The sequence below is a fragment of the Girardinichthys multiradiatus genome, chromosome 24, assembly GCF_021462225.1.
Source record: "Girardinichthys multiradiatus isolate DD_20200921_A chromosome 24, DD_fGirMul_XY1, whole genome shotgun sequence".
Classification (NCBI taxonomy): Eukaryota; Metazoa; Chordata; class Actinopteri; order Cyprinodontiformes; family Goodeidae; genus Girardinichthys; species Girardinichthys multiradiatus.
Genome location: NC_061816.1, coordinates 19,560,781 through 19,573,415, shown reverse-complemented (window position 1 = coordinate 19,573,415; position 12,635 = coordinate 19,560,781). Strand labels below are relative to the sequence as shown.

General features: G+C 37.2%; 1 protein-coding gene across 2 annotated transcripts; it reads left to right on the top strand.

The window, feature by feature from the left end:
* Nucleotides 1-98: 98 nt before the first annotated feature.
* On the top strand, nt 99-10,743 carry LOC124861657 (transmembrane protein 237B-like). Of its 2 annotated transcripts, XM_047355543.1 has the most exons (14): nt 99-269; nt 588-623; nt 5,160-5,191; nt 5,281-5,294; nt 5,381-5,449; nt 5,521-5,649; nt 5,729-5,822; nt 5,901-6,058; nt 7,961-8,093; nt 8,175-8,366; nt 10,014-10,087; nt 10,171-10,258; nt 10,344-10,465; nt 10,554-10,743. In XM_047355543.1, exons 1-14 carry the CDS (start codon nt 249-251, stop codon nt 10,616-10,618), a joined length of 1,227 nt encoding a protein of 408 aa, XP_047211499.1. In that variant the 5' UTR covers nt 99-248; the 3' UTR covers nt 10,619-10,743. The 2 variants fall into 2 exon arrangements, with proteins under 2 accessions (XP_047211499.1, XP_047211500.1); XM_047355544.1 differs by lacking the exons at nt 99-269; nt 588-623 and adding an exon at nt 3,583-3,615.
* The last annotated feature ends 1,892 nt before the right edge of the window (nt 10,744-12,635 follow it).

Sequence of the window (12,635 nt, the reverse complement as noted above, 5' to 3'; positions counted from 1 at the left end):
GCATATAATTATTAACTTATATATTTGGTCGTGTTATTTGAATTTTATTTTCATGGTCGGCTTTTATTCTGAAAGTATAAGTGCTAATTCGTACATCCGGCTGAGTAAGGTAGCTAGGCAGTGCGTAAACAGCACAGACTGCGTTTACTGAACTTTAAACCGTGTTATTTATAAATAATTCATGTTTGCTGTTGACTGTATGACTGAATATTCATTTCAGTAAAGAGTTTTAGGTGAAAAGCCAGAGAATGGAGGGGGGAGACGGTAAAGTAAGTACTTTATTAGACAACATTCATAACTGTTCATATCTCACAGTAATGCCTGTAATCAGTGCTTTATTACATTCCAAACATCATTTTGGAGCTCTATGCGTGCTTCTCACACATTCTAGAAAGATCTGGAGAAGTTTGATAGGACAAAAGTATTGTCCTGCTTTCCTTGAGGAAAAAGAATACGGGAATCCGTTTGTTTTTCTACACTTTATTCCTTATCCTACTGTCCAAAAGTTGTATCCCTCCATCCATCCACTTTGCTGTCTGTTGTGAATATTTATGCGGCCTAATAATGTTTTTTGTATTATTGTTCAGAATATAAGGTTCAGAGAGCTGCCGCCTCTTCCTCAGGTCAGTGAATTTACTTATAATCTGCTGGGGTTCCATTATTAGTACTGCTTTTTGAATATTAGAGCTGTAATAACTACAGAGTCCATGGCCCATATTTGTACCCATGTCTGAAGTCTGAGAGGTTCATGCAGGACAGGTAGAAGGATAATGAGTCCGTGGGAGTGGGATTACATGAAGGGTCAGCTCTGAGACCATGGTTTCCTCAGGGTCTACTTAAGTCATAAAAATTATTCAATTTTAATCGGCTTATATTTGGACAATTAAATACACATTCACTATATTAATGGTGAATACGTATTTACCCTAATTCCAATGAAGTTGGGACGTTTTGTAAAACCTAAATAAAAACAGAATACAATATTTTACAAATCCTGTTTAACCTATATGCAACTGAATACCCTACAAAGACAAGATATTTAATGTACAAACTGATAAACTTTGCTGTATTCTGCAAATATTAACTCGTTTTGAACTTGATGCTTGCAGCATGTCCCAAAAAAGCTGGGACAGGGTCAACAAAAGACAGGGAAAGTTGAGAAATGCTCAAAAAACACCTGTTTGGGAGATTCCACGGGTGAACAGGTTAATTGGAAACAGGTGAGAGTCATGATTGGGTATAAAAGGAGCTTTCCTAAAAGGCTCAGTCGTTTACAAGTAAGGATGGGGTGAGGTTCACTGCTTTGTGAACAACTACACAACGTTTTTCAACAAAGCAATGTAGGGATTTCATCATCTACAGTCCATACTATCATCAGAAGATTGAGAGAATCTGGAGAAATCAGCAAGGCCAAAAACAAACATTGAATGCCTGTGATCTTTGACCCCTCAGGAGACGCTGCATTAAAAACCGACATCATTCTGTAACAAATATTACCACGTGGGCTAAGAAACACTTCAGAAAACCATTGTCAGTTAACACAGTTCGTTGCTACATCTACAAGTACAAGTTAAAACTCTGCCATGCAGAGCAAAAGACACCAAGAACCACCGGCAGCTTTTCTGGACCCGAGTTCATCTAAGATGGACTCAGGAAAAAAAAAGCCATGCCAATGAAGGTCCCTCTAGAAAAAGAGATTTTACATCTCAATAAGGTTTTAGCTGGATAAACAAGGGTTTATTCAAGGGAAAAATGAGACACATGAATTGAAAGCGAAACTTGTAAATCAATAGGCCTGTAAGAAAGGTAAAAATGCAAAGATAAAATATAAGGCATTATTAGTCAGTTGTGTACCATATTTAAGAATGTAAAAGCATTAGTTACAAAAATCAGAAAAAACATTTACCTGGGATTTAAATATTAGGTATGAAAATACCTGGAAAATTAACAAAAATAATCTATAAATAAATTGAAAATGAAAATAATTGTACAATGAAAAAATGATACATGATAAAAACAATATTTAGGAAAATAAATAGGGAAGGGGTTAAGGGGAAATTATATAGAAATAAATACAAGGAAGAGATATGTATAAAAAGTTACATTAGGATACAGTTGAAAATTGAATACAAGGCTAAGGTGAATTTTTATTATTTAAAAAGATGCTATGTTAAATCATGCCACATTTAATTAAACAGAATTTGCCTCAACAATTAACTATCTTTGTTGTACTTGTTGCTATAATATTTATTTTATTTAGCTATGTATATATTTCTGTAATCATTCTGAAGGAACAGCTGAAGGAATTTATTGCTTGAAATCCAGTCTTGATGAGGAACAAGTGAACGGGTTCTGCTCTTAAAACCTTTTTGCTATATTATCCAGGGTTAGCTTAATGGGAAACAAGGTTTTCTTAAAAAACAGGGATTCCTGAGGTTCCTGTGCAGCCTTACAGTGTAATCTTAGTATGAAAGAAAGAAACTAATATTTCCGTTTCCAGATTATCTTTTTTTCTATTATCTAGCAAAAACGTTCAAATTTTAAAATTAAGTGGTTTTCTTTTTTACTTCATTCCATTTTTAAGTTACTTTTTGTATTGTTTTATTTGCCGATTGCCAAGGGTGTTACTATTCAGTAAATAAATATGTTGTTAAATCACTATTTCTGTATATGGTCATTTAGATGAACTTAGAAATTCACACATAAAAATTTTGTATATGTAAAGCATACAGAATTGTTACAGTATTTATTTAATTGAATTATTTAATAGACCTGTATCATGAATTTAGCCTTTTTCTATTAGCCTACCCGTTAAAATGGGAGGAGCTAAGACGGTGCAGCTTAACCAATCAGATGTTGGGGCCTATTAAGGAGCCCCACTGACAAATTACATTAATTTATGGCGGACTCTAGCGAAGAAAATCTGAAATGATTAAATATATAAATAATTATATAGAATTTTAACACGTAATGAATTCAAGTATTTATCGATCATTTTGACATTTATTGTTAAATTGTGTATTGTTAAATTTATTGAATTATTGACACATTTATGTAACTATTGATCTCTTTATTTTTTTAACAAAAAGTTTAATCTATTTAATTATATTTAAGTATGCTTTTTGTTAATATTACATATACAAAACGTTTACAAATAATTTTTTATTGGATAGTTTTGGCCCTTAATGTTTATTTACCACATCACAATTTGCATTTTTAAAACCAGAAAAGCACCAAAAGTTCCAAACTTTTAAAGAATCAGCATTTAATGAATGCATTTGCAGCATTTAATAATAAATGCTGCAAAATCCCAATTTTTTTTCCAATATTCAATTCAAATTGGAAAGGTCTCAAAGTTATTATCATCTGACCATACCTAAAATAAGAAAGCACTGCAACGGCATCAGTAAAATGAAAGCAAATCCCACCAAAATCACAAACAGTCACTCTTATGATGCTCCAAGTCTTTTATAAAAGGCTTGAGTCGTTTGACCTCTGCTCCGACTAATCCCCCGTCTTGGCAGATTTAGCTCAGGATTTATCCGTCAGGATGTCATGTGTTGCTTCGCTCCACTCTGAGTTGAATTCTTCACTGAAATGGCCAGAAAGACGACGGTAAGGATTTTATTGTCCAAGCGGTTTGTTCAGACGTCTGTTATACTGGAATAAAATCCAAACCTGTTCACATGTTATGTAAGGATTAAATTAGCCTCTGGTCATGTCTTTGCTCTGTTTTAAGATTAAATTCCTAATGAGTTTCTCATTTGCATCTAGGTTTGTTAAAATTAGAAGAATTACTGGGTAATGTGTTTTAAATAAACACTAAATTGGGGGAAAAAGACAAATCTTCAAGTTTAACAGACGTCTTAGGGGTTTAGTTTGTTGGTTCTAGCCTATTCTTGTTTTTTTCTTAAACTAATAAGTATAAAGTGCTGAATTATTTGTCATCAAAGATTCTGAGGTTTTGGAAAAACTGATTCATAATTGTTGTTTGAAACTTTTGGAACTTATCAATAACTTAATTTTTTATTGTGCTTGTCCTGTTTTATTCAAATCCAGTTTCATGTTGTTTGGCTTATATGTCAGCTCTACATAAAAAAAAAAAAAAAACTTTGAGATCTATATAAGTTTAAAAAGACTTCACACATCGTTTAGTTGTTTAGAGTCTAAAAGAAAACTATTGCTTTTAATTAATTACTAATAATACATCAACAACTCAGTTGTGTACTTCAGAGATCTGTCCTAGGCCCCTTTACATTTCTAGTCAGTGGCCTAGGCTTAAATGTCATTGATGTTTATTTTTTTGGGGGAGGGATTTGTTTCAAATTACATTTAACCAGGCTGAGGTGAACATATAACTTTAATGATTTTTTTAAATAAATATACATACACTCAAGAATTTTGTATTTTTATAGATTTTAGTTTCATTTGCAATAATCTGACAGTAAATGGTGGGAGGGCTTTTGCCATGGGTTAGCCATAGCAAAAGCAGAATCTTAGCCTGCATTATCCCCTCTAAGACCAGTTATGATGGTGTTTTGGACTGTTGTGCCCTTGGAATACCCAGCTGTATCCAAGTTTCAGCTAACTGTTAAGTTGAGGTAAAGTCAAAGAATTTGGAGGCTTTCCTCCTTAATTATTCATAACACTTTGTTGATGCTGCCACCACCATGCTTGACACTTGACACAGTGTTCTGAGCCTTATCTTGATTCCTCCAAACATATCTAATGTGGTAAGTCAGCTCGGTTTTCTTCCCCTTTGGCCATAAAACCTTTCTCCAAAAGGCATTTAGCCTGTCGTTGAGGCGAGCAACACTGATGTTCCAGCAGTTACTATTATAAGCAGAGTTAAGTCTTGCTCATTTCTAGATTGTTCCTTGTCAGTTTCCTTTAATCCAATGCAGACAGTTGGGATTTTTTCTTTCTTTCTCTTTTTTCTGCTTCTGTGCAGACACTTAGCTGTTAATGGCTAAATACCATAAAACCTAGTGAGCTGCAAAAGGTTTTCAGCAACCCGACGTGAAAAAATCTGAACTATCCCTGACATGGTCTTTTTTCGGCTGTCAGTAATGTTGCAATGGTAAAAATGACTATAAATGTGATAAATGAAGTTAAATTAGAGCAAAATGACTTTTATTCCTCCTTTTTTGTCTCCTCAGCAAGGACAGCGAGCACTTCCTACTATGTCCAGGTAGGGAAAGTGTTTTTCTTTAAACAGTTTCTCTGATTAAAAATGAGACTAACACTGAATCTCTCTTTTTGTTTGTTCTGTCATAAAAGCCAAGACACAGCAGGTGGGTCAGAGTCTTTCAGAAACTACATTCCTGACCATTCTTCTTGATTTATTCCTCTGTTTTTATCAAATTAAAAATGTTCACAGATTTTCCAGCCCCAAAACGTAAAAAGAAGAAGCCAAGAAAGGACACAAATGGAGCAGGGGATATGGATGGTAAGAAATTGAGAGTAAACTGGTAACTAATCTTTTTAACAGCAAAACAATAATATTTTTTCTTTACACAGATCAGGAAATGGAAATGGGAGGGCTCAGCAGCCGGAGGGAGTCTGATGTCGGAGATCACCTAACTCTTGAAGCTACAGCAGATGCTCCAATACAGAGGAGACGGAAGAAGAAGAAAGCCATGTCTACAAGTGAAAATCATTCTGCTTGTCTTCCATGGTTGATATAAAAGTATCTTAGCAGTTTTAAACTCATGCGTCTGGATTTCAGATCTGGAAGAAAACCAAGCAGACCTGGTCAATGGAGATATGGGAGATCAGACAACTGATGGGGAAGAAGTTGTTAAGAAAGCCAAAAAGAAAAAGTAAAAAAACAAGCACAGATAAACAAAGTTAGAGTTGAATACAAAACAAGGAAGTCATAAGACGTTTTTCATGTTCAGGAAGTCAAAGGTCGCAGAATCGCAGGTTCCGGATGAGTTTTGCCTTGAAGAAGACGACATCATAAACGACACCTCTTCACCGATCCCCCAGCAGTCCCTGTTCTCGGCCCCCCAGGGTCAGAGCCAGCCAGTCAGGAAGCTGTTCGTAGAGAGAAACAGTGAGTTGTGGCATGATTAAACCGTGTTAATTATACTAGAGTTTAGAAAGCAGTCGTTAGCCAAATCAGCCTGAAGGAGGAATTTCAGACTTTTCCACTGAAAGATCACCATGAGGAGATTTTAGTATTTTTAAGATTTATTTAGAATCAGCACTAAAGTCGATCAACTCTTGAATTGTAGATCAGAAGAAAAATCAAACAGAACTAGTAACCAATGACATAAAGATTTAGTTATTACAAAGACATATGAAAAACATATGAAAAAAATGCTACATTAAATCTATATTACTACTACAGATTAAATGGAAGTTAATGATGAGGGAATAAACCTGTCTCTCTGACACTGAAGAAATTTCTACATCTGCATTCCACCTGTTGCCTGAGTTTTTTACAAATATAAAAAAAACATAATTTTTTTTGTGTTTGCTATCAAGCTAATGCTTGATTGTAGAGATTGTTAACTGGAATATAACAAATGCAATCAGTGTAAATTTGGGGAATTTAGTGTGTCATTTAGCTAAATTAGGCACAATTGGTTATAATTTGACTGATTGATGGTGGCAGAATGCTTCCGATACAATTATTGGTATGTGTAAAATATGCATCAAAGTCCATCAAAGGATTCATTTAGATTTTTTTAAAGTGAAGTTCTGGCAAGTTACTCTTATTATTAGTTCCTTAACCTGTACTAGAAAAATGGCATATCATGGTGAGCTTGTTGAAAAAGTATGTACATCCTCTGAGAACAGGAAAGCTAAAAAGCTAAGAAGACGTATGCTCTGTTAATCCACTTTATAAGCTGAATCGAATTATCATCTTATTGTGAGTCTATCGGGATAAAACAACTACAACACCTGGAAGGCACAGACAGGATCGTTCCATCTTTGATGCTGCAAACTGGCAAATGGCCTGTACTTGTATAGCAATTTATCAAGTCCCCAGAGACCCCAAAGAGCTTTACACTACATTCAGTCATCCACCCATTCATATGCACATTCACACACTAACAGTGGTAGGCTATATTGTAGCCACAGCTTCCTGGGGCAGACTTACAGGGATGAAACTGCCAAACAATCGGCGCCACTGGGCCCTTTGACCACTATCAGCAACAAAATATAAAAATTTGCTGCTTTCTTGGTGATGCTAGAGCAAATTTACGACTATCAGCCTGCAGGTTCTTGAGAAATTGCGAACTCTTAATGTCCACTAACATAGCAATATAAACATTTTCATTTGTGTGAGTTGTTTCAATGGCTATGTCATCTAAAACACACAACATACATCTATAGTGGACGATGACAAAGAAACATTTAACGCATCTAATTCTTGAGAGGTTGGTTGTCCTCTGTGGCTTGGTCAGGCAACATCTTGATGGATTTTAAGATCTGATCAGAGTCTGAACTTGCCTCTTGGGATTTATAAAGTATTTTTAATTGAATTGAATTGAATTGAATTGAATTGAATTGAATTGAATTGGAAGCATGGACTCCTGGGGGAGGAGCCATCACGATGATCTGATAAACCAATCAGAGGCAGCTAATGTGAGAGATGCAGTGCTGTGAAAAAGAACATTTCTTCTATATTTAGTTGTGTTTGTCGCACTTAAATGGTATTAGGTTTAAGGGGCAGTTACTTCTCACATCACATAGGGCCAGGTTGGGCAGGATCTTTTTTTTTCGGCACTAGAGGCCTTTATTTTTGATAGTATGTAGACAGGAAAGAGGGGCAAAGAGAGAGGGAGACATTCGGCAAAGGTCGCCGGGTCCAGGACTCGAACCCTGGACGGCCTCTTCGAGGACTATAGCTTCTATATGTGGTTGCACGCTTAACCCCTACACCAGCGTCGCACTAGCAGGATCATTTTTTATCCTTTGTTACTAAATTATGCCTGTTGATGGGCAGAGCGATTCCAGGCTGCAGAGCGCTCAGACTGGAACACCACCAGTGACCAGATGGATAACATGACCGAGCTACATCACATGCAGGCGAATTGGACCACTAGAGATGTTTCTGTCCGAGTGCACGAAGGCTTCAGGTGAAAGAAAACCAGAAAATTGAATCTTTAACCATGTCTCTTGCACCTTCTCAATGTTTCTCCTCTGTTTTTGTGACTTAGGGTGTTTGGTCTGTACTGTCATGGTTTCCTGGCTGGCTGCGCCGTGTGGAACGTGGTGGTGGTGTACATGCTGGCTGGGCAGCACCTCACTGCTCTGCCCAACCTGCTGGAGCAGTACCACAGCCTGGCATACCCCTCCCAGTCTCTGCTCTACATGCTATTGGCCATCAGCACTGTAGCCTCCTTCGACAGGTGAAGCTGTGCTTCTGAACTGGAGGACATTCCTGTGTTCGATACCATAAACATACCAAAATAAGAATCCACACTCCTGTTTGGTTCACAAAGTGTCAGATCAGTCTTTAGAGGGAATAAGGAAATATTTGCATCAAAAAAGTGTGCGTTTTTGACTTAATTCTGAGGATATGAGGAGGCTTCTTACTGTGCCTACCACATTTATTGTAATACTGCATGTGAGATGAGACCAAAATAAAAATTTTTGGTCTGCATTCCAAGAACGTATGGCTGCACATCACCCAAAAACACCATTCAAACATGGTGCTGGCTGCATCATGGTGTGGGGAGGCTATTTATTCAGCAGGGACAAGGAAGCTGGTCAGAGCTGATTGAAAGATTGGACCTAAATAGAGGGTAATACTGGTTGAAATTGTATGTAGATGTAAAAAAAACTGTGCTGGTCTCACATAAAACACCAATAGTTGAGGTTTGTGTTGTTGTTGGGGAAGTTCAAGGGGAAGAAATGCTTCTGCAAGGTCCTGTAAACAGGCCCATTACACATAGTAACTCTTCAGAATAGGAATTTAGAGAAAACATGCCAAACAGGTATATTTCAAATATGGTCAGAGCAATAATTAAATACGTTTTAAAACAATTGGAACTGACAAGGCAGGACGAGGTGTCATGTTTACCTTGTCGCCACAAAGTGAAAACGATGGAAAGAGAGATTAAAGATTTGTTACTGTTACTGTATATTTTTCAGGAACAAACCCTCCAGGTAGGTCTAGGAATGAATATGTAGAAAGGTCATGCCTCTATTAAGCATGGTGGAGGATCTGTGATGCTGTGAGCCTGTTTTGCTTTCTCATCATGAACTATTGGAGATACCGGGACATTTTCAAAGGAAAATCTGGTGGCTTTCGCCTGAAAGAGAAGATGGGCAATCATTGTGTTTCAGTAGGATATTGATCCAATATGTATGACCAAATCAACACAGAAATGATTCACCAGACACAAAATCAACCTTCCTCCATGGTGAACTCAGTTCCCAGACCAAAATCCTATAGAAAGCCTGTGGGGTGAGGTCAAGAGAAAAGAGCAATGGACAGCCCCATAATAACCATTGTTACAAGCTGTTTTATTACGAGGTAAACCAAGATAAAAGTGTTTTTCAGTCCTACCATCACAAACATAAACACGTGGAGTTTGGAAAACTCTACTGGGAATTAAATTAGACCCACGTGCTTTGATCAGATCAGCAACAACCCATCCGGGTGGGTCTGATGTACATCAAAAGATGGACATGTAGAAAAGCTCCTAAACTGCAGTGTTAAGTACGGTGGAGGATCTGTGAGGCTGTGGGCCTGTTTCTTTTCCAAAGGCCTTGCGCACATTGACTAAATACGTTAAACAATACTTATTTCACCCCTTTTAAGTGTGTTTACTTGAAGATATTTTACCTTTACTATCATCTTTGCAAATTGGGGTTTCTGTTTGTTTCATCTACTCATATAAAGGTATGTAGCCCCACATGGTAGGAAGAGATGAAGGCATTAACCAAGTAAACTTAATAAAGTCAGTTAAATTGGTTTAGCTCTTTTTGAAGACAGGATAAATATGATAATTAATGATTTATTTCCACTGAACATGTTTTTGTATTTTCAGGGTGAATCTGGCCAAAGGTCATGTGGCTTTGAGGCAGTTCATCACTCTGGATCCAGTGGCTCTGGCTTCGTTCTGTGAGTCCACATCATCCATCAGTACGATCAGTCCCTGTTGTTTCTGCTTGCTTTATTCCAACGCTCCATCTTTTATTCAACAGTGTATTTCTCAGCGTTGGTCCTCTCTCTGAGCCAGCAGATGACCAGCGATCGGATCAACCTCTACGCATCCTTCAACACGACATTATGGTGAGTTGACAGCGATCATTATGATGTTCTGAGACGGGTGTAACAGCAGGTTTATATTTCTTGATTTCATCTGTTCCTGCGGTAGGCCTCCAGGGTCGGAGCACCAGATCCTCCACCCGTGGGTTACCATCAACTTGGTGGTGGCTCTGCTGGTGGGCTTGGCGTGGATCTTTATTGCCACCAGACCTGAGACAGACTACACTGAAGGTGAGAAAGACAACACTGACAAAACATTACAAATCCAGTAAAATCAACCTTAAAATGCAGATTATGTTATGTTTTCTGCCCTCTTTAGGTTACTTGAGGGCGATGGAGATTGAGCTTCCAAAGCCAGAGGACAAATCAGAAATTACTACCTGAAAAAAAAAAGAAGCTACTGTAAATCTCTTCTTACTGCAGCTTTGTTGACATTTGTGTTTATATTAGAGATTATTTTTTATATTTTTCAAATGTGCTTATCTCTTACAATAAAGAGTTTAAAGTAATCCAACAATGCCTCCTCTTTATATCTGCTAAAATTTTATTAATAAATTTAATAAGTAAAATCAACTCAAAGCAGAGTTTTAGATACATTTCTGGGCTAACCCAAATAAGAAAAACATTAGAAAATGTAATTTACTCACCATAAGCAGCAAAACTAAACTACAGTGAAAACACTAAAATAAATTAAAATGTAAGTTTTTTTTTCACTTAAAAATATAAAACTAAAGGTAAAAAACCAAAACTGGGCCATTAAGTACAGATTTCCATTGCAGGATTTTTTCCCAAAATGCAATGTTTTGAAAAGTATACTATAGAAAAAAAAAAAAGCAAAGCAACTAATACTGCTCTTCGTGACATCACAAGAGGCAGAAGAATTGAGCTGATCATCTGGCCTTGCCGAAGTGGTGCAGAATATTAGTAAACACCTTTGAAGGATGAATTTGATTAAAACATGTGAATAAAGAAGTAAAACAAGAGAAAGACTTTGATCAGTTGTCTTTTGCCTTCTGTGATGTGCATGAAAACGTTATGGGGAAAGTTTTATCTTGACAAAAAAATATTTAGAAGCAAATGGCAACTTAAATAACAAAGTTGACCCCAACATGTGGCTCTGTTGGTGACTACCTGTATCTAAGGTGGACGTAATTAAGTTTATAGAAAAGTCTGGCTAGTAACTTTAAGAATAGAATACAATACAATACAATAGATATAATCCTTATTAAGGTGTACCAGCAGCAAAATGACAGGTAGGTCAAAGCATGCAGAATCACACAAAGTTAAAAATTATTAAAAAGAGATTTTTCAGTAAGGGCAAATTTAAAGCATCAGTAAAAAAAAAACTGGTAGAGTTATTCAAAATAGCATACTCAGATACAAAGAAATGTGCAACTGAATAGAATTTTAAAAATGTACAAAATGTGCATATGTGTATATTTTTGCATAATAAAACAACAGACTATTTACAACAAATGAAAAAAATTTGCAAAAACAGCAGGGATGTCAACAGTGTGTTGGAAGCAGTGATGTCATAAAGTCTAACAATTGCTGAGAGGAAGGACCTGCAATAAGGATCTTTTGTGCACCTAGGATGCAGCCGTCTGTCACAGAAGGTGTTCTCTAGTTCCACAACAGCTTCATGCATGGGATGGGAAACATTGTCCAAGAGATAGTGGTCCACTCGTGACAGCTCCAGCTTGAAGACCTCACCAGGGGGCGAAGATGGTTGAGGACCAATCTCTCAAGGGTCTTCATTAGACACAAGGTCAGTGCTACCGCTCTTTAGCTGCGAAGGTCCTTCGAATGTGAGGTCTTTAGCACTGGTACCACACAGGAGGTCTTGAAAAGCTGTGGTATTTTCCCCAGCTTCAGTCCTTGGGTTGAACACATATTCCATGATGTCACACAGCTGATCTGCGCAGCACCTCAGGAGACTAGAGCTGATGCCGTCCGGACCTGCAGCCTTTCACACCATAATATTTTGCAGCTTGTTCCTCACCTGAAGTGTTGAAAGGGGCAGGGTGGTGATGGGGGAGAGTGGCTGTGGGATGGAGTCCTATGAAGCGGAGGGGGTGGGTGATGACTGACAACTGTGAAGGTTACCATATATTTTAGGTACTAGAGAAGGTGTAGTTTGTTCATTAAAAAGAAATTAGCTAATTTTGGGGTGACCAATATTAATTCGCACAACAAGAATTTGTTGGTTTGCTCACTTTTAAAGAAACAAACATCCTCTATTATCTAAACCAGAGAAAGGTGATACAGATGCAGATCCATAAATGTGTCATCCAGAGTGATGACAACCCAAGATGTGAAACCAAGGCACCAATGGAGCTGCTAAACAAGAAGCACATTAAGGTCATGGAATAATGTAGCAAGTCTCCAGACCTCAAACCTT